At 50.2% G+C, this 21,346-nt stretch overlaps 2 protein-coding genes across 3 annotated transcripts; both read right to left on the reverse strand.

The window, feature by feature from the left end:
- Nucleotides 1-315: 315 nt before the first annotated feature.
- On the reverse strand, nucleotides 316-15,983 carry LOC142987975 (G protein-coupled receptor kinase 6-like). Its single transcript, XM_076136967.1, has 16 exons — nucleotides 15,789-15,983; nucleotides 12,778-12,873; nucleotides 9,787-9,899; nucleotides 8,788-8,865; nucleotides 8,358-8,458; nucleotides 7,309-7,401; nucleotides 6,429-6,492; nucleotides 4,684-4,824; nucleotides 4,409-4,599; nucleotides 3,826-3,863; nucleotides 3,576-3,665; nucleotides 3,081-3,289; nucleotides 2,774-2,911; nucleotides 2,066-2,203; nucleotides 1,817-1,951; nucleotides 316-1,728 (listed from the first exon to the last, which is right to left on the reverse strand). The coding sequence occupies exons 1-16, from the start codon at nucleotides 15,838-15,840 to the stop codon at nucleotides 1,678-1,680; spliced, it is 1,728 nt and encodes a 575-aa protein (XP_075993082.1). The 5' UTR covers nucleotides 15,841-15,983; the 3' UTR covers nucleotides 316-1,677.
- A 497-nt stretch (nucleotides 15,984-16,480) lies between these two features.
- Nucleotides 16,481-21,218, reverse strand: dbn1 (drebrin 1). Of its 2 annotated transcripts, none has more exons than XM_076136969.1 (7): nucleotides 21,087-21,218; nucleotides 20,767-20,817; nucleotides 20,569-20,683; nucleotides 18,482-18,604; nucleotides 17,597-18,066; nucleotides 17,385-17,484; nucleotides 16,481-17,235 (listed from the first exon to the last, which is right to left on the reverse strand). In XM_076136969.1, the coding sequence occupies exons 1-7, from the start codon at nucleotides 21,135-21,137 to the stop codon at nucleotides 17,177-17,179; spliced, it is 969 nt and encodes a 322-aa protein (XP_075993084.1). In that variant the 5' UTR covers nucleotides 21,138-21,218; the 3' UTR covers nucleotides 16,481-17,176. The 2 variants fall into 2 exon arrangements, with proteins under 2 accessions (XP_075993084.1, XP_075993083.1); XM_076136968.1 differs by having other exon boundaries at nucleotides 20,761-20,817.
- Nucleotides 21,219-21,346: the final 128 nt, after the last annotated feature.

The following is a 21,346-nucleotide window of genomic DNA, read 5'->3' on the forward strand; positions in this document are numbered from 1 at the left end:
AATAAAAACTGCTTACAAATATTTTACAATCAAACTCATGTGTTTCATCCTCAACATGTGGAGCTGAGGCTCCGCCCACAACACGGAACCCAGAGGGAACTGGTTCACCGCTGCCCCAATGATGAGACGTGTGTATGCGTGTACGCGTGTGTGTGTGCGCGTGTATGTGTGTATTATGTGTGTGTACTCTGTGTGTGTACATGTGTGTACCCGTGTGTGTACGTGTGTGTGTACGTGTGTGTACGTGTGTGTGTGTACGTGTATGTGTGTTTGTGTGTGTGTGGTCCTCAGTCGTCCTGTGAATGATCAGCTCTGTTCTTTTTCACATCCGTGTTTATTCACGTCAGTCAGCTGAGGCCACGCCCACATGCGTCTCCTCAGCAGACGCCTCGGCTCGTCTCTACAGATCAACTCAGGACCACTCAGACACTTTGACAGTCACAACTTTGTTTTCTCCTTGGGTTTTCAGTCTTAATGTCCGCGGAGGTTTGACCCCTGTGACCTCTCAGTCCAATGAGTTCAGAGGTCAGGAGCACCAGAGTCCAGTCCAGTTTATGGAGCTCTGCCATCTTTTCTGTGAGGTGATGGACTCGCTCAGTCTCCATGTCCACAGGAAGTAGCAGTAGCAGCTGGGCCAGCTCGTCACATGTATGTCACATATATGTCATATGTATGTCCACATGTATAAAAGGGGCAGGTACAGAGGAGAGTCGGACCAGGACCAGCAGAGTGAGCAGGACCAAGACCAGTAGAGAGAGCCGGACCAGGACCAGCAGAGAGCAGGACCAGGACCAGCAGAGAGAGCAGGACCAGGACCAGTAGAGAGCAGGACCAGGACCAGCAGAGAGAGCAGGACCAGGACCAGTAGAGAGAGCCGGACCAGGACCAGCAGAGAGCAGGACCAGGACCAGCAGAGAGAGCCGGACCAGGACCAGCAGAGAGCCCGACCAGGACCAGCAGAGAGCAGGACCGGGACCAGCAGAGAGCAGGACCAGGACCAGCAGAGAGAGCCGGACCAGGACCAGCAGAGAGCAGGACCAGGACCAGCAGAGCGCAGGACCAGGACCAGCAGAGAGCAGGACCAGGACCAGCAGAGAGCAGGACCAGGACCAGCAGAAGGCACATTGGATGGAAGAAAAGCAGCTTTGGTTTGAGCTGCTGAGCTCGTCACCATGATCACATTCATGTTTTCACCTGCAGGTTCAGATTTGAGGACTCACCTGTGCGTCACCTAACGTTAGCATGCTAACATGTTAGCACAGTAACACTGGAGTATCTCCTGGCTTCACTAACTGAACTGTGTTATGATGTAATGAGTCACATGTCTGGATCCATGACCTCACACAGAGGTTCAGGGCTGAGATCAATCAGAAGCACAGACACGGATGAAGATGATGATGAAGAGGAAAGCAAAGACTTCCCTGAAAAATTAAGTACAACATTTTTTTTACAACAAAAATAAAAAAAACTTAATCAAAGTAACCCTGTGTGTGTGTGTGTGTGTGTGTGTGTGTGTGTGTGTGTTTGTCCCTGACGCCTGCTGTGAAACATTTAAATAACATGAAACATGGCTATGGGTCAAATCTACACGCCGACACGAGACATGACTATCTTCAAATACAAATGTGCAAAAGTTGTAAACAAATCAGATTCTGTGTGTGTGTGTGTGTTTGTGTGTCACAGCCTCATCGGCTCGTCATCACTGTCACTGCAGTTTCCACAACAGTCCTGTAGAGGGGAGCAGAGAGCAAACAATCAAACTTCACTTCACTACACACACACAATCACACACACACAGCTCCTCTGGGGTTCTGACCTGTCGGCCAAACAGCCGCTGCATGAGGCCCAGTTTGGGCGGAGGGGACGGCTGACCTCTCCAGTCCAGATCGGCCGGCACCGTCCCGTCCGGCTGGAAGACGTTGAGCTCGGTGAAACACTCCGTCTCGATCATCTGCAGGGAGGAGGAGGAGCAGGGAGGAGACACTAAAGACTCTCTGCTGCTTTAAAGGGGCTGAAGAGGCAATAACTGAAACAATATTGTGTAGTGTGTGTGTGTGTGTGAGACCTCGTTCTGCCAGGGGATGGACACACAGCCTGAACACACTTTGCTGTAGAAGGACTCGTCTTTAGGCTCCAGCTCCACGCCCTTCACTGTGGAGAACTGCTCGATGTCCAGCACGTCCTTACAGTAAATGGCCTGAGGCTGCAACACACACACACACACACACACGTTTGCATTTGTGTAGATCAGTTTACATCAGACAGGCCACGCCCACAAGAATGAAAACAGTTTAAACAGTGAAGAGTAACTGTTGATCTTCCAAAGACTCAGTGAGTCAGAGAGAGTGACGAGTGAGAGGAAGCTGCTGTCTGTCTGTCTGTGACTCTGATGGGAGAGGAACCATGACTCAGCACACAGATCAGCCTGCTCTGATCAGCCTCAGTCTGATCTCTCAGACACCAGTTGAAGCTTGTGTTCATGTAAATGTACATGAACACAACGTGAAGCAGCTGAGAGGATGGTGTGCTGATATACAGGCATGTCATCATGACCACAAACAGTGGAAAAAGAACATAGATGTGACACGCCTCATTATAGCACGACACAGTTCAGTTAGTGAAGCAGGAGAGACGCTGAGCTTTTATTGTGGAGGGCAGAAGTTCTATCTTTGTGCTGTAGAAGAAGAAACAACAACATGGATCCATCAGGGTCCATTAGAGACCTGCAGACCTGGATCTCAACCAAACCGAACTCAGTCTCATGTGGACTCACATCAGGGATGAAGGGCGCCGGCAGCATCCCGGCCTCCAGACGCTTGAAGTTGATGGAGCGGAAGATGGGATGAGCTTTGACCTCTGAGGCTCGGCCCCCCTGGCAGCCCAGTCGCTCGTCGGGGTCTTTGGCCAGCAGCTGGGGGGGGGGGGGGGATCAATTAACCAATCAACCAGTGGAGACATTAAAGGTCATGAAGTGAGACTAAGTTTCAGCTGGTAGTTCAACCAGGAACCTTCTGCTCTAGCAGCCAGGTGACAGTCTGGACCCGTCTGGACCCGTCTGGACCTGTCTGTCCTCCACTCACCATCTGACACAGCCACTTTGTGTCCTCTGAGAACTTGCTGGAATATTCCTCCACCACCTCCCTCACCAGCCGCTCCACGTCCTCCCTCTTGATCTTCTTCTTCCTCTGCTGGAAGGGCGACTGGCCCTCGATCATCTCGTACAGCAGGCAGCCCAGGGCCCACCAGTCTGGGCTGAAGGTGTAACGCTCATTCTTCACCACCTCAGGAGCTGCAGGAGGTGAAGGAGTGAGTCAGTGTGAGCGCCAGAGCACACACTCCCACACACACACCCACACACACACACACACACACACACTCAGGGGCAGAAACACCCGATCCTGTATATCTGATGGTTTCAGACCGGCCAATCAGAGTGCATCCTCTACAGTTTGATGCAAAGTCTGTTATCAAAAGAATAACAGACCGCCTGAGGGCTGCAACTGACCAATCAGGGCTGAGCGTCCTCAGGCTTAAAGGCCACCAGCAGGGGGAGACAAACACCTGCAGGTACTCACCCATGTAGCCCACCGTCCCCACCCGGCCCTTGATGGTCTGGCCCTCTGGTACATGAACGGCCAGACCCAGATCTGAGATCCTGATGTGGCCTGACGACGACGACAACACACACACACACACACACACACACACACACACACACACAGGCTTTAATAACAAAGCAGAAGGTAACAAACTTTACATCACAGCTTTAAACTCAAGCTGTCAATCAAGCCTGAACCAATCAGGAGCTTCAGTGCTGCTTCTCACCGTGATCGTCCAGCAGGATGTTCTCAGGTTTGAGGTCCCTGCAGAGAAACAGAGACATCAGGGACACAGGGTCTTTGGAGCTTGTTTGGCTTTGGTGGAGGTATGACAGCATGTGACTGCTCAGCATCGATCTGTCAACGGGTTCTCAAGCTTGGAGGCAGAAACTATTTTAAGGACGGGTTTGGACCAATCTATCTGCCTGCCTGCCTGCCTGCCTGCCTGCCTGCCTGTCTGTCTGTCTGACCACTGAGCCACGTCGTCTTCCCATTAAAGGGCCCAGTCACACTCCAGATGTTTGCTTTTGGAGAGAGGGTGTGTTTGTTTCCCGGGTGATTGATTGATTGATTGATTGATTAATTGTTTTAGTGAAGTATTTCTGTGGCTACAAGGTAGATGCAGAATTTCACAATAGAAGCGTTTTGTTAATTAATAAATAGTTTGATTAGAACCAAACAGACTTTGAAGACTCTAGTTGTTTACCTGCCTGCTAACACACAGCTGATCTCTTTCTAGCTGGAGGTGCGTGTGTGTGCGTGTGTGTGCGTGTGTGTGCGTTTGTGTGCGTTTGTGTGCGTGCCCTGACCTGTAGACGATCCTCTCCTGGTGCAGGTCCTCCAGGCCGCAGCAGATCTCGGCCGTGTAGAAGACGGCGCGCTCCTCCTCAAACCCCGCCTCCCCCATGTGGTAGATGTGGAACTTCAGGTCGCCGCCGTTCATCAGGGTCAGCACCAGACACAGAGCGTCCTTGGTCTCGTAGGCGTAAGCTAGGCTCACCTGGACGCACAGGAGCAACCATCCAGACCTCAGCCTTCAAAATAAACTTCACATGGACTCACAGAACCTTTGAGGGATTCTTACTACAAATCTGCTGTTGACTTTCTCCAGGATCTGCTTCTCGTTCAGGGCCATGGACTCTCCCTTCCTCTTCTTTATCCTCTTCTTCTCCAGCTTCTTACAGGCGTACATCTTCCCCGTGGCTCGCACCTGACACGCACACACCTGGTGCAGGGAGGAGGAAGAGGAAGAGGAGGAAGAGCTGATCAGTCTGAACGCAGCTTTTCAGCTAAACGACAAAACACAGCTGAAGCAAGCTAACATGCTAACTCCGGACTCAGTCAGGCCTCAGTCAGGACTCAGTCAGGACTCAGTCAGGTCTCAGTCAGGACTCAGTCAGGACTCAGTCAGGCCTCAGTCAGGACTCAGTCAGGTCTCAGTCAGGACTCAGTCAGGACTCAGTCAGGCCTCAGTCAGGCCTCAGTCAGGACTCAGTCAGGACTCAGTCAGGTCTCAGTCAGGCCTCAGTCAGGACTCAGTCAGGACTCAGTCAGGACTCAGTGTGGAAACTTCATTTATGCAATCAGATGGTGATGCAATTTAGGTGATCGCTTCAATCACAGGTTGCCATGTAGTGAGCGCAGAATAAAGGATTTAGAGTTCACATGAGGAGAGAGCACGAGGGTGACACACAGACACACACACACACACACACACACACACACACACACACACACACACACACACACACACACACACACACACACACACACACACACACACACACACACACACACACACACACACACACACACACACACACACACACACACACACACACAGAGCTCTCTGATGGGCCTTATCTTCATCTATCTTGTGACTTCACATTTCTGGAGCCAAACAGGCCAGTGAGTGCAGAGAGATGTCATGATTGGGTAACAAACAGGAAACGGGCGAGTGTAGGACGTCAAAGAGGAAATGAGAGGATGAGATGTTCCTCAGCAGGAAGTGATGAAACCTCACGTTATCTTCTGCCGTTCCTCTCATGCAGCTCGTTCCACTTTGAGCTTCTGTTGATCTGAAATGTTTCCAGAGGCAAAAATAAAATAAAAACAACGCACACACACTCTTGCTGAGCTTTGGCCTCTTGCTGGCCCTTCCTGAAGGCTCCCCAGGCTCTCTGGTGAGTGTCTGCTGTCTCCGGCTCCTCCTGGCCTCATGATGCTGCACGGTGACACTCAGCCTCTTATCACCATGACATCAGTGTGGACTCAGAGGTCACACACAGAGACGCTATTCACACACATTTAATGGGATTGAGAACTTCTTCCTTTCATGAGCCAAAGAAAAGCTTCACTCATCCAGAAGGTCAGAGGTTCATCTCAAACCTTCACTTTGTTTAAGGGTAGAGAAGTGTTTCCCCCAAACCAGCGGGTCACACCCAGAGGAAGGCTTCCATAACAACAACGACAACAAAAAGGATCACCATAACATCCCTAAAGTCTTCAGTCAGGTCTCTGAGTCATCACCACACACGGAGGTGGGACGGATCACAGCACACACACACACACACACACACACATACACACACCTCGGCCCATTTGGTCCAAACTTGTTGTTGGAGATTTTGGAAAGGTGGCAGGTAAGGTAAAGTTACAGTCGTCGCCACTCCTCCTGAGTGTGAATGGCTCAGCAGTTTAGCCATGATGAAGCAACATGTTCTGTACCCCAGGAGGAGGAGAAGGAGGAGGAGAAGGAGGAGGAGGAGGAGGAGGAGGAGGAGAAGGAGGAGGAGGAGGAGGAGGAGGAGGAGGAGGAGCAGCACTCACCTCTCCAAAGCCGCCCTTCCCCAACACGCGGTACTGACGGAACGTGTTCTTAGTCACCGGTTGCCTGTCAGACAGAGAGGGAAATGATGAAGGGTTTACAGGACCAGACAGACAGACAGACAGACGGACAGACAGACAGACCAGGACCATGAAACAGTCGGAATTTGCCTGAAACTGCTGTAAAAAGCAAAGCAAATGTAAAGCAGCTTAACTCCGTCTCTGACACGTGGAACAGTGACATCATCACCTCTGTAACATGCCGAGCCCAGAGGACACGTGAGGAGGGGGAGGGGAAGACGAGGACGAGGACGAGGACGAGGACAAGGACGAAGACGAGGACGAGGAGACTGAGCGCGTTGCTACCGGTGCTGCAGTGGAGTTTGAGGTTAATGCACTGGTAAGTGAGCTTTTAAGGTGTGTGTGTGTGTGTGTGTGTGTGTGTGTGTGTGTGTGTGTGTGTGTGTGTGTGTGTGTGTGTGTGTGTGTGTGTGTGTGTGTGTGTGTGTGTGTGTAAGACAGGATGCTGACGAGGTAAAGAAACATTAAGAACCCAGTGAGCTCAAAGGAAACAAAGGGGAGTTTCCACTCAGACTGCACAGTGCTGCTGTAGCGCCGCCTACAGCCCAGAGCAGAGAGTACATGTTTACTGTCAGATAGGTTTGATTGTGCAGCGACATCAATCACACAATCAAACTGTGTGATTAGGTAACGAGAGGATGACTTCATGAGAGGGAGAAGAGGACATGGAGGACAGACATGGAGGACAGACATGGAGGACAGACATGGAGGATAGACATGGAGGACAGACATGGAGGACAGACATGGAGGACAGACATGGAGGACAGACATGGAGGACAGGTGGACCTCTGAAGCTCTTTACCTCTCCAGCCACTTCCACTGCAGGAACCTGTTGTAGTACATGCTGTCCAGGAAGTCTGCAAACGGCGCCACGCTCAGGTAGTCATGGATCAACCTGCAGAGGTCAAGGGTGGGAAAGCCAGTCAGTGTGTGTGTGTGTGTGTGTGTGTGTGTGTGTGTGTGTGTGTGTGTGTGTGTGGGCGACGCCTACACGTCCTGTGACAGAGGAATGAGACCAGAGGGGAGGCGAGCCCCTCGTCTTCTTCACCTGGATGATGAAGACAGAAGTGAAAGCAGAGGAGCAGCTCCCCCTCTGACCTGCAGGGGGCATGCTCCGCTCTCTGTGACACACACCTTTGTGTGCTGTGTGTTGAAACGACAAACTGCCAGCTGGCCTGCTTAATCAGAGAGCCGTTACAGGAAGTTACTCAACCTCTGAGTGTTTGTGCAACAAACAGCTGCAGCACAGACGCCATCAGCTCACAGCCCTGCTGCAGAGACGGGCGTGGCACGGGGCTGCAGGTGAGGAACGCAGCTCAGGCAACGTTCAAGAGAGCAGAGCATCTCCCACCGGGGAAGGGTACATCCTGGAGAGGTCACCAGAGGTCACCAGAGGTCACCAGAGGTCACCACACAAACTATGGCTGTTCTGGATGGCAGTCGCTCCGTTTCCATGCCCGCCTGCTGTGCTGCCATTAGGCCTGGAGACCAGTACGTAGGTGAGACGGGTACAGTGGGAGGAGCCACGTGAACGGCAACATGCTGCCACACGCTGGACAGATGAAGACACTGCAGGGTGAGGGTTAGGAACCTGCTGTGTGTTGGTATGTAGAGTGACATTAGAGACCAGGACGTAGATCTATGACCTCATACAGAGGGCTCAGGGTCAGAGGTCAGAGGTCAACACACAGGTCCATTCTACAGACCCAGGGAGTGACAGCAAATATAAAACAATTGCTCCAAATTCCGAAGACAAAGTTTGCCACAATGTCTCCACTGCAGAGTCCAACATGAGGACGGGACAGGAAGTGGACACAGGAAGTGGACACAGGAAGAGCAGGGAGTTCTTACTTGGTACAGTCTTTGAAAAGCTCTTTGCAGGCGTCGTGCTGCAGCCTGTCAGCACACGGAGCCATCATGGACTCCTCCACCTCAGGAACATGGTCCTCAGACTGCACACACACACACACACACACACACACACGCATCAGAACACACCGCGCAACATCCACACACACACACACACACACACACACACAGGCAGGAGGAACTGGGTTTAAGCTGCTGTGGGTGATGAGCCCACACAGACACACACACACACACACACACAGTCCTGACTGTAGATGTGAGTGTGTGTAGAGGGGTCAGAGGTCATGTATCAGTGATGGGTTTGGTAAGTTAAGTCAAGTCAGTAAAGCTCCTCTACATTAGACAGAGACCTTTGACCCTTAACCCTCTGTCTGAGGTCATGGGGGAGTAAAGTTCATGTTGGTTTCTTTACCTTCTGGTTTAAGTATTTCTCCACCAGCTGCTGTCCACACTCCTTCCTCTTCTCATCTGGAGTCACTTCATATTCTGCCTGCACACACACACACACACAAACACACACACAGTGACATCGTCTTCACTCAGCTGCTGGACAACACTCAGACTGAGACTGAGGGACAGAGCTGGGCAGGCAGAAGTCATCAACCGGTCGCCTGTGCAGGTTTGTAGATGCGAGTTAAAGTGTGCAAGCTTGGTCCTAAACTTAGTCTCAGCTGGTTAGGGTTAGACCTGGGCTCTGGAGGGAGGAGCAAGGACGCATCACCGTCGCTCACCTCACCTGGACCTGGACCTGGACCTGGACCTGGACCTGACACATGGAGTCTATAGGACTGAAGCCACTCAAACAGGAATAAAACCAACAACCACAGGGACGCTGCCGACCCCACTGAGCTCCTCCTGAACCCGCTGACCCCTCTCTCTCTCTCTCTCTCTCTCTCTGTCCATCTACATCCTCCCACACATCCACTCTCCCAGCTGAGTGAGTGGCAGTAAGCTGAGCCTAACTGAAAAACTCAGAGTGCTTCCTCCTCCTGGCAGTGAGAGCCTGTAAACAAACGCTAAGTGACAGCAGAGACGGCTCAGATCTCATTCTGCCTCTCTCTCCCTCGCTGAGAGGAGAGACGGGAACACAGAGCGTAATGAGCTGGGCTGCTCAGTCACTACCATCAATCACACCTCTACATCAACCAACACGGAACATTGAAGAGGGGCCGGCTCCAGGGCTGCAACACTGATATGTTGTGAAATATTCTCTCTCTCTCTCTCTCTCTCTCTCTCTCTCTCTCTCTCTCTCTCTCTCTCTCTCTCTCTCTCTCTCTCTCTCTCTCTCTCTCTCTCTCTCTCTCTCTCTCTCTCTCTCTCTCTCTCTCTCTCTCTCTCTCTCTCTCTCTCTCTCTCTCTCTCTCTCTCTCTCTCTCTCTCTCTCTCTCTCTCTCTCTCTCTCTCTCCTTACCACAGCATCCAGGAACTTCACACAGCGTCTCAGCTCCGGCCGAGTCTCACAGAATCTTCTGAATAACAATCGTCCTATGGGCTGTCGCTCACACTGGCAGTGGTAGTCTTTCTCTAGAGAGAGAGAGAGAGAGAGAGAGAGAGAGAGAGAGAGAGAGAGAGAGAGAGAGAGAGAGAGAGAGAGAGAGAGAGAGACAGACAGACAGACAGACAGAGAGAGTGAGTTCCTAATTGGATCATCTCCAATTTTCACGAGCATTGCTTATAGGTTTATAACTGAGCCCCTTGGTGACCTTTGACCCGAGCTGTAGTCCAGAGCAGCTGTGTCTTCAGACCTTCTATTCTGCAGACAGAAAATGTGGCTTTGCATCTGCGACTCGCCTACGCAGATGCAAAGCGACTCAGGTTGCTGGAGACACAAACAAATGAAGATGGACGCTGGCAGCTCAGCGTCACCGTGGAAACCAACCTAGTTTCTGTTCCAACTTTGCACAAAACAGGCAATTTCTTAAAATATGTAGTTACCAACACACACACACACACACACACACACACACACACACACACAGACAGACACACACACACACACACACACACACACACACACACACACAGACACAGACAGACAGACAGACAGACAGACAGACAGACAGACAGACACACAGACAGACACACGCACACACACACACACACACAAAATGGCGCAGGAACATGTTAACTCTGGTTGTATTCTGGACTCAAACCTGAACACCATCATGTCCCTTAGACCCTCAGCCCAGTCAGGAGACAAAGCAGGACGTCATGTCAGTCATGATGCCAGTTGTAGGTGAGGTGAAGAGGCTGTTGATTTGACCTGTTTCCGTGGCAACCTTTAGGCTTCATATCTTAAGCATGTAACCAGGTGTCTGTCTGCACTGTGATGATGAAGTTGCCGCTAACCTGCCGTGGTCTAGGCAACCATCACCGTCCCATGGCAACTGGCACCGTCTCATAGCAACCATCACCGCCCCCAGCAACCATCAACGTCTCATAGCAACCATCACTGTATCGTAGCAACAATAGTCGTCTCATAGCAACGTCACCGTCTCATAGCTACCGTCACGTCTCACAGCAACCTTCACCGTCTTATAGCAACTGTTATTGTCTCATAGCAACGTCACCGTCTCATAGCAACGTCACCGTCTCATAGCAACCGTCACCATTTCATAGCAACGGTGACGGTCTTTCAGGCTTCGTGAAGTGAATCTGCAGGACTTTAAACTGAGCCTCCTCTGTGTTTAAATGTTTAAAGAGCTGAGACGTTTGACGCTTCTAAATGAGTCAGGAGCCAATTTGATTTGTTCTATTGATCATTTGGATTAAATGTGGAGGTTAACTGTTTACTCTCTACCTTCTGTAAACCACACGCCTGTGTTACCATGGTGACGGGCATCCACACTGGGCTCTTGTCTCATCCAACCACATCCTCTGGAATTATTGATCGTCAGAATCAGAACAATTCAGTCACACACTCACACACACACACACACACACACACACAGTGTTACTGTATTCCTCAGGGTCCATTACAGGCTTATTATGAATCAATGGGGTTTAAATAGATCAAAGTGTGTGTGATTTCCAGGGATAACATCACACACAGAACACACACAACCAGTCCTCTATCAGGTCCTCTCCAGTCTGGGCCTCAGGGGCTCTCTGCTGTCATCAGGACCCTGCAGGTTACAAACCAAATCAAAAGCTTGGTGCCGCTCTGCTCATGTGCCACACATGTCAACAGAGCGCCTCTGGGTCCAGAGCAGAGCAGAGAGAGCAGAGTTAACACTGTTTGTGATGGAAAAGGGAAGTTGTTGGTTTCCTGCTCTGCTCTCTTTCTCAACTCTCCATCCTCCCTCACTCTTCCTCTTCTTCGTTCATTTGGTTTACAGACACGTGAGCAATCCAGGGAGGACAGCAGGGGACAGCAGAGGACAGGAGAGGACAGGAGAGGACAGGAGAGGACAGGCTCAGCCCCTGGACCACAGGCAGGAACCATCCTAGAAATGTGGCCTATAGATTCATGAGGCTGTGTGTGTGTGTGTGTGTGTGTGTGTGTGTGTGTGTGTGTGTGTTGTGTGTGTGTGTGTGTGTGTGTGTGTGTGTGTGACTAAGAAAAGAGAAAACTAAACTCCAGTCTGTCTTTCTGTCTCTCTGGGTTGCCGGTTGAAACGCTGCAGCACAAACACGTCTGCTTCCTCTTTCTGCTCGAGCCGCAGTTTCCTTTGTGGTTCCACTTTAGCAAGACTCAAAGCTGCCAGCCGCCATTACAGGAGCTCACACACACACACACACACACACACACACACACACACACACACACACACACACACACACACACACACACACACACACACACACACACACACACACACACACACACACACACACACACCTTCCCCACAAAGATACAGGCTTACAGAAACATTTGGGATATTTCGTCATTTTCCAACATGTTCAGGCCTGGAGAAGGTATTGTTCCACATTTCTCCAGGGTTGTGGTTCTGCAGGACGTCTGGGCTGAGGTCTTCACTTCCAGAGTGCTGGAAGCTAAAGGATCCAGAAAAACACACACAACCTGTGAGTGATGAAGAGGAGCATCAGATCTCTCAGGAGATGAAGGATCAGAGCAGATAGTGGAGCTTTAGTTCTTCTTCTTCTTCTTCTTCTCTTCCTCCTTTGTTATGACTGAGCACTGGTTGGCGTCCACGCGCTGCCTCATGCCCCCCCGCCAACCCACCCCCCCTCAGACCCGGCCCTGCTGCAGGCGCCTCAAACTGGGATGAGAACCCAGAACACAATGGAGGGAGCATAAGACCCATGTGGATCAGGACTCAGCCTCTGGCCCAGACAGCACCTGCTGATTCGCCTGTACTAGAGCTGAGACACCAAGGTTGCCATGGATACCATAGGCTTGACCAAAGCCAGACAGAGAGTGACAGGTTGATCTTCTTACCTGTGGTTTGCCGGAGCTCCTCACACAAGCTGATGTGGGGAAACTGCAGCATCTGCTTCCACTTCTTACTCTTTCCTTTCCTGTTTCCTCCTCCACCTGGGGACCAAATACACACACACACACACACACACACACACACACACACACACACACACACACACACTCTGTTAACTTACACCATGCAGTCTGAGATAAACTATAAATAAACAACTATAAATAAATAATAAATAAACAACACACAGTTCCATTCATACATTAAAACATAAGAAGTCCCATAGCTCAAGATGTCTCATATGACATCATGACATCACATGACATACAACAACTACAACTACAGACGAGACTCTGCTCTCTGTGTCCACCAGACTACAAGAGACACAACAGAGACACGACAGAGACACAACAGAGACAACAAGAGACACAACAGAGACAACAAGAGACACAACAGAGACACAACAGAGACAAAGTGTAGAGCAGCCAGGTGTGTGGCTTCACTCACACACCTGCAGGTCTGACAGACTTCAGATCAAACACGGGACAGCAGGCGCTGTGTGTGTGTGTGTGTGTGTGTGTGTGTGATCAAACATCCTTGTATATCCAACAGCAATGTTTGACAACAAATAAACTCTTTCACAGCCGAACATGGAGCTCTGGCTGTAGGATCACGTTGCGTTTAAAGAGGACGTGTAAATATCTCCTGAGCGTTGCGGCTCACCGTTCTCTCAAACAGGAAGTGGCCATCACATTGTAGGATTTGTTATTCAAATCACACTGCAGGGACGCAACAGTAAAGATGAATGATCGCTATGGATAATGAGACACGAGAATGTTTACATGTCAGTCAGTCAGGACACAAAAGCACAACCAGGCGGTTCAGAGGGCTGCTAGCATCACAAAGACCACGCTACACCACCACCAAACTCTACCAATGCTGTATAGAAAGCCTCCTAACATCCTGTCTGACAGCTTGGTGTGCAAACTGCACCGAGGCAGATCGCCAAAAACTCTAAAGGACTGTTAAAGCAGCAGGAGAAAGAGTTGGACTTCCCCTGTCCTCTCTGGAGGACATTTTTAAGACTCGTTGTCTCCGTAGGGCCAACACCATCCTGAAAGATGCACCCCACCCTTGTAACTCCCTGTTCTGTCTGTTTCCCTCTGGAAGGCGATACAGATCACTGAACAAACGACCACCAGACTAAAGAACAGCTTCTGTGTCAGGGCCATAAGTCAACTCAACAACATCAAACATTACACAAGTTACTACCCCAAAAGGCAATTGCAATATTGGGACATATTGGGCATCTTCAGCTATGATGTCATGTGATGTCATATGGGGTATCGTGATGTCATGTGATGTCATATGGGGTATCGAGATGTCATGTGTCATATGTGATGTCATGTGATGTCATGATGTCATATGAGACATCTTGAGCTATGGGACTTCTTATGTTTTAATGTATGAATGGAACTGTGTGTTGTTTATTTATTGTTATTTATTATTTATTATTTATTTATAGTTGTTTATTTATAGTTTATTACTGTTCAGAGATTCAGGCACAGCACAAATGCATTTTGTTGTATTATCATGTACAATGACAATAAACACTTTTCTATTCTATTCTAAACTCAAAGGTTCTCAGATTCTGGCCTTTTCCAGGATTTCGCTGAGTGATGTTTATGTGATGTTTGTGTGAGTGTAGTTCTTTGTTCTTCACTTCACCCTGGACAGAAACGTGACAACGGGCCTCCAGAGCAGACAGAGCTGTGAGCACCTAGAGGGGCTGAAGATGATACAGAAGCCACTGAGCGCTGGCAGCTCCCACTCAGCTCAGGGCCATGAACACATCACACTGTGAGGCCACATGCAACCTTCTGAACTGAAGAAGAAGAAGAAGAAGAAGAAGAAGAGATCAGCAGCTCCCAGTCAGACTCTACAGTCAGAGGGCCTAGTCAGAACCTCCTGAACCCGAGCCCAGCAGACGGTACCAGAGGAGCCCAAGGCCTTCAGAACCTGTAAACCTCCACGAGGGTCACAACCCCTAGCTGAGCTTCGACCTTCACTCAGCTGTGACCCCGCTCAGACCTGAGGCTCCAGCTGATCCTGAGACTGGTGGTGCGTTCAGGCACTTGTTCTGAAATTGTTTTTCAATGGTTTGTTGCTTTCAAACAGCAGAAGAAGAAATTCAATGATTCTGAGTTTACAATAACAATCAATACACAAACAAACACACACGCACACGTGTGATGGTCTGGTTGATCTTCTTTCAGTGTTTCAGTGTGTTTGAATGCTTCATCAGGCTCAGGCTCAGGCTCAGCTCCTGTCTGTGCCTCCACATCCTGTTTGGTACAGCGACTAAACGATGCTGCAGCGTCAGAAAGGGAAACCCGCTGAGTCTCTGCAGTCTCGTTTCACAGGTTGGAACCCTCCGGCCCCCCTATTGGTTCCGTATGACGTCCGGACCAGACTCCGCTTCCAAACAAACCGCTTCAATTCGAATTTCATCAATGGAAAACGGAAACACAACACGGAACAAAACCGAGAACCTCCCGGAACTCTGCAGAACCACATTTACATTCTGCAACGAAAGTTTACGGATAAATAATAGACATTTAAACTTGATGTACTCATAAACCAGAGTCCGGACTCAGAGCGGAGGAGCGGCGGTGACATTTAACAGCTTAGACTGAGTAAATAAGTTCATATCTGATCTATTCAACGCGTTTAAGAACAGAACTGACGAGCCGATGCGTTCACGGTCCCCAACGGTGTTGGCTCGCTGTTTGCCGGCAGGTGGAATCAGCTGAGTGCGTTTGTTCAGGACTAAAAACGTTAAATCGCGACACTTTTACACAGAGTTCGGCAGAAGCAAAGCGGACAGTCTGTGTGACTTTACGGTTTAAATCCCGACCCAACAGTGAGCCGGAGAGGAAGCGGAGTGACGGTCACCACCCGCGCCGCTCCGCTGGGAGTTACCGCGCTGTCAGCTGTCAGCCGCCGGCTCCATCCTCACCTTCTCGAGCCTTCAGCAGCACCGTGTTGGCCACGATGTTCTCCAGCTCCATGTTGTTGTGTCTCAGCGGCGGCAGCAGCGCGCCGAGCGTCCGGTTCCCCCGCGGCTTCAGTCGCAGCTTCGCCTCCCTGACCTCCGCACCGCCGAGGAGCCCAAACTCAACCTTCCGCTCCTGCCGCCTGTGACGGAACACGGTGGCCTCGGCTCCGGCTGCGGCTCCTCCTCCTCTTCTTCCTCCTCCTCCTCCTCCTCCTCCTCCATTAACTTGATTTAATACTGCAAAGACGAGCTGGACTCTCTGTGGTCATAACAGAGCCGGCGGTGACATCTGGTGGTCAAAGTGTGAACTACACCGAGAGTCAATTCACGAGGCAGAAAAAGTTTCAAAACACAAAACGCTTCATTCATCCGGGTAATCCTTATGACTGCAGCGGGAGAGGAATCATTTCAGCAGAAAATAGTTTCAAAGCCAATAATTCATGTTTAGTAATTAAACGGAAACTGAAATGTTGTCCTGTGTTCAAACTCTGTCCGGACTTGAACGCATCATGGACACCAGCTGGACTTTTGATTTGAGACCAGAGGTAGAATCAGAACCAGTTTGTTCTGCATGCATGTAAACATACTGAGTTTTGGGATCACAAAGCTGTTTAACCACCAGAGGGGAGAAGAAAAAGGCACCAAAAGGCATCCAGGTTTACAAGTCCTTTAATCTTCAGATCAGTCTTAAAAAATTACAAAATAATTGAAAAATGCTGAGGGGAAACAAATATTAGAGCTGTCAGCATCGTGTCCAAACACCATCAGCTGCTATGGAATGGAAAGGAACAAAACATTGGACTTCTCTCAGTGAGATGTTTCAGACTAAATTCAAGATCAATCGACTTGTTGAGATGAGTTTTGAGGAAGAGGAGGACGAAGGGAAGTAAAAAATAAACACCAGGAGGATGAAGGAGGCAGCTGTCATCGATATCTAAGTGTTAATAAAGCGCTAGAACTACACGTGCAGGCTAAGAGCCCGACACGGGGTCGCTCGTCTCTAACACGCTACAGAAACGTGTAGTAAACATGGATCATATACACAAACAAACGTTAGCGCGCGCCCAGCTAGCACATCTGCATTGCAACAAAGAAAACCAAATAAATAAAATAAACACACAGGAAAGAAAAGAAGTCACAAACTGAACTTGTCCCAAACGTTAGCATCTTTAATGAGAACGCAAACGTTGTTGTTTTTGGCGGCTACTCTTCTCTAAAAGATAATACAGAAGATGTTCTGATGCAAGACGTGTTATTATTACTTTATTGTTTTTTTTAGAAAAATCAGTTTCTTCATGAAGCGCACTTCCTACTTCCTCTTGGTCCGCTGGCGGCTTCCCATTGGTCGGTTAGTCGTCCTCCTCCTCGTCAACCACGGGGTCCGTGTCCCAGCATGTGATGTCAATCTCTGAGGACAAAGGGACCAAAGTGTTTATGTGAGGTTTCATATTGGCTCTGCTGTTTGAGCTTCAGGTTAAATTCACATGTAGTTCACAGCAAACAGCCGAGCAGCCGAGCATCAGAGCATCAGAGCCTTTAGTCCAGGCTTCATCTCACCTGGTGGCTTGTTATAAAAGATTGGTGCAGGTTTGGCTGAGCATTCATCTGATTGGCCAAACTCCTCCTCCTGTGATTGGCTGAAATACCCCTCACTGGCCTGCAGGGAGCAGAGATTCATGTGGAATGAAAGTATAAGACGGAACAACGGCAGCATCACAACTCATCAATCAGTCACTTTGAACACGATGACACAACTTCCTCTCTCTGACCTGCGTTCCTTCTTTCAGCAGCGTGTCTCCATTGGTCATCAGCAGCTGTCCGTCATCCAGCCCGTGTTTCTGCCTCTCTCCTGACGCGTGCTGCAGTGCATGCTGGTAGCTGAGGGTCATTTGGTCGGGGCCCGTCATGTCCACCAGACTGGAGGGCTCGTCCTCGACCACGGGGCCCGAGCTGAAGGTCCCGTCTGTCATATCGTCGAAGCTGAGTAAAGGCTGAGGCCGGCTGCTGCTGGTGGCGGGGGGCGGGACGTCGTTGGCGCCGCCGCCCATCAGATCCACCAGATTGGAGGAGCCTGCGTCAGCCACAGGGCTGCTGTCCCACAGCTCCACCAGGCTGTCAGTCCCAGACTCCCACACCGAGAAGGAGGCGGGGTCGCGGGCCTGAGGGGCGACGCTCTGTACAGGCCGGGTCGGGGTCGACTCCTGGACCGGAGGTTTGTGCTCCTGCTGAGGCACCGAACCTGCCAGGGAAGACAAGAGCAACTTAGAGGGACACATGTCCACACAGCATGTCCTCAGAGCTTCACATGGACCTGCAGACATCACAGGCATGAAGACTGAGCCACTCCTGAGGCCCCTTAGGACAATGTGACCATCATGTTGACCCTCATGTTTCCCCTCATGTTGCCACTCATGTTGCCCCTCATGTTGCCCCTCATGTTGCCCCCCAATGTTGCCCCTCATGTTGCCCCCCAATGTTGCCCCTCATGTTGCCCCCCAATGTTGCCCCCCAATGTTGCCCCTCATGTTGCCCCTCATGTTGCCCCTCATGTTTCCCTCATGTTGCCCCTCATGTTTCCCTCATGTTTCCCTCATGTTGCCCCTCATGTTGCCCCTCATGTTGACCCCCATGTTGCCCCTCATGTTGACCCTCACCCCAGTCGTCCGTGCAGCCGTCCTCTCTGCTCAGATCATCTTTGATGGACGTGGTGATGATTTGGGGAATGGTTGTCACGGCGGCCATGTTGCCCTCTGTGGTGCCTTCAGTGTCGCTGCCCTCTGGTGGATCAGAGAGGCCAACAATCAAACAAAACCACCTGATCTTAAACCTCTGAACCAGATGTGCTCAAGAATCTGCAGCTAAATGAAACATCGGCTCAAATTCACTATAAAGCTTTAGCTGAAACAAAGTCATGTTGCTGTTCATCTGCATTAGCTTAGCAACCGTACTGCTACATAAACAAAGGCAGAGTTGAAGCTACTAGCTAGCTGCAGGTCAGATTGAATTACATTTCCAATGCCACACAGCAGGAACAGGATTTGCCGCCATGTTTCAGTTTGAAACCCGACACAGCCATGCTAGTTTGTGGCCAGGTAGGAATGCTAGCAGCTAAATGCAGCGATAATAAAGTAATGACCTCATGTTTATATAAACCATACATTCTGATACATTAGTGCCATCATAACGTTTACATTTACATTTACTGCTTTAATCGGATCATAAACTAAAGCGACTTCCTGTTAAACCATAACATGACATCACAACAAGCCAACATGCTAACATGCTAACACCAGCAGCAGATTAAACAGCTGAAGGACGAAGACTGGAGGACGAACAGCCGCCACACAGACAGACAGACCGCCTCAGGCTCAGACGTCCAGAGAGACGCCACCATGTTCAACCAGGTTAGCTAGGGACCCGCCAGCATGTTAGCGTGTAGCAGAACGCTCCAGCTAACAGGAAGAGGAAACACGAGGCGGAGCGTTAAAGTAAAGGTGAGGACAGCTAGCATGGAGGAAAGGAAACCACGGAGTCCTGAGGTCCAGGATTGAGACTCTGTGCTCTTAACATGAATCACATGAATCCAGAACATGAACATGAAGGCGTCGGGGGGAATTAAGTGTTTTCCCTTCATGTTAGCGAGCGAGAAGTTTAGGCTAAACTGGAAACCTGTACTTCTCTTTGTAAACTCTGGATTCTTCTGATGGACGAGACAATCTGCATGGTTTGGTCAAAGGGGCGTGGCCCTGTGCGGAGCGTGGCAGCGGGTGGGCGGGGCACCAGGCGGGGCCTCGGTGCACGGCCCTGCTGTCTCTCTCGTTTTCTTTACTAAAGTTTACAGATTCCACCTGAAACCCTGGAGGTTTCAGGTCGGGCCTCAGTTCTCCTGCAGCCTGGCGTCCTGGTGAAGCTCTGTACCTACCGGCTGCAGCGGCGGGCTGCGTCCGTGCGTGGGGTGGGGTGCGGAGGGGGGACGCGCCCCGCGGCGGGGGGTTCGGACTGGGGGTGCTGAGACTGTGCTGGGACTGCTGCCTCAAGAAGGGGCTGTCCAAACGGCCTGCCGGGCGGGCGACACACCCACACACACCCATAACACACAGAAAAGACGGAGCGACGCAGCCACGCAAACAAGACGGACGACAGAGGACAGACAGACAAAAAAAAGAGAGAGAGAGAGGGGGAGAGAGAGGGTGAGGGACAGAGAGAGAGAGAGGGAGAGAGAGAGAGAGAGAGAGAGAGAGAGAGAAAGAGAGAGAGAGAGAGACAGAGAGAGAGAGAGAGAGAGAGAATGAAAACAGAAAAGAAATGAAGCCCAAGAGTATACCAGGGAGGATTGTGGGTAAATGGCTCCCATTGTAACCCATTAAAAAGGAAATGATGGAGGAGGAAGTGAACGATCAGATGGAGGAGAGAGAGAAAGAGAGAGAGAGAGTGAGAGAGAGCGACGGACGGACGAGTGAATGAATAAAACAAGGAGAGGAAAAATAACACAAACGTGAGGTTTGTAAAAAAGGAGAAAACCAAGGAAGGAAGAAAAGGAAGAAAGGAGGGAAGAATCATAGTTAGTGTGGTATTAACACACCCAGCATGCAGCAGAAATGAAAAGCTGAAGTTTCTCCTCCTCTTTATTCATCTAGACACATTTTGTTTCCTGTGAGTGACGCGTTTCAGACGGAGGGAAGGCGAGGACAGGAAACGAAGCGGGACTGGAACCTTCCTTTGTTTACAAGAGAGGACATACCTGTCCTGTGGACGGAGACGGGCGAGGTGTCCACACTGGAGCCCAGACCTTTCTCCTTCAGCTTGAAGAACTCTCGAGGGTTTTCTGAGCGCTGAGCGATGATGGCCTTTGCCTCCTGCACACACACACACACACATTGACACATGATTGATGGATTGATTGGCATCCATCTCCCCTCTTCCTCTTCCTCACCTCCGCCTCAGTCTCTTTCTTCTCCATGTTGGGGTCGTCCATACTGAGCTCAGCCGCCTGCACAGGAAACACAAAACAAATATGAAACTTTATGTTTGATAAAAGATCAATAAGTGAAGCTGATCGATCACAAATTCCTCAAAGTGAAGAAGAACAAAAAACCAAAGAGCTGAAGCAGGAATTTGAATTATTCAATTATTATTCAAGTCTGATTCACTCTGAGATAAGATTTCAGAGATTACATGAAGTCTCCAGCAGGGGGCAACAGAGCAGTGTAACAGTGTCTGTCTGCAGAGAGAGAGACACACACACACACACACACTTACGATAGCGGGCTGGTTCTTCAGCCTCTCCTTGGCCTCTTCCTCGTCCAGCATCTTCTTCCTGCAGGACGTTTACAGAGAGTCCAGTTTGTGATCACTCAATACGTTTACACATTCAGGTCCTGGACCCTGACTCTGACCCTGACACTGGTCCTGGTCCTGGTCCTGGTCCTAGTCTTCTCTGACAGTATCAGCTTTGTTTCATGCCTTTGTTTGTCCAGAGATCTTCACTGGTTGAAGCCACTGAACCTGTCATGTTAAAG

Source organism: Genypterus blacodes, unplaced genomic scaffold, assembly GCF_046128005.1.
Source record: "Genypterus blacodes isolate CSIRO-AG114 ecotype Tasmania unplaced genomic scaffold, CSIRO-AGI_Gbla_v1 ptg000289l_1, whole genome shotgun sequence".
Lineage (NCBI taxonomy): Eukaryota > Metazoa > Chordata > Actinopteri > Ophidiiformes > Ophidiidae > Genypterus > Genypterus blacodes.

What these genes read in the sequence shown, in the direction of transcription:
- dbn1 (XM_076136968.1), bottom strand. Translation starts at nt 21,137, where the DNA reads ATGCTGGACGAGGAAGAGGCCAAGGAGAGGCTGAAGAACCAGCCCGCT. An exon ending in TGCTGAAAGAAGGAACGCAG is followed by an intron (nt 17,485 to 17,596) that starts GTCAGAGAGAGG and finishes TGCTCCCTGCAG; the next exon opens with GCCAGTGAGGGGTATTTCAG. An exon ending in CTTTTATAACAAGCCACCAG is followed by an intron (nt 17,236 to 17,384) that starts GTGAGATGAAGC and finishes CTTTGTCCTCAG; the next exon opens with AGATTGACATCACATGCTGG.
- LOC142987975 (XM_076136967.1), bottom strand. Translation starts at nt 15,840, where the DNA reads ATGGAGCTGGAGAACATCGTGGCCAACACGGTGCTGCTGAAGGCTCGA. An exon ending in CATCCTGCTGGACGATCACG is followed by an intron (nt 3,666 to 3,825) that starts GTGAGAAGCAGC and finishes CGTCGTCGTCAG; the next exon opens with GCCACATCAGGATCTCAGAT. An exon ending in CAAAGTGGCTGTGTCAGATG is followed by an intron (nt 2,912 to 3,080) that starts GTGAGTGGAGGA and finishes CCCCCCCCCCAG; the next exon opens with CTGCTGGCCAAAGACCCCGA.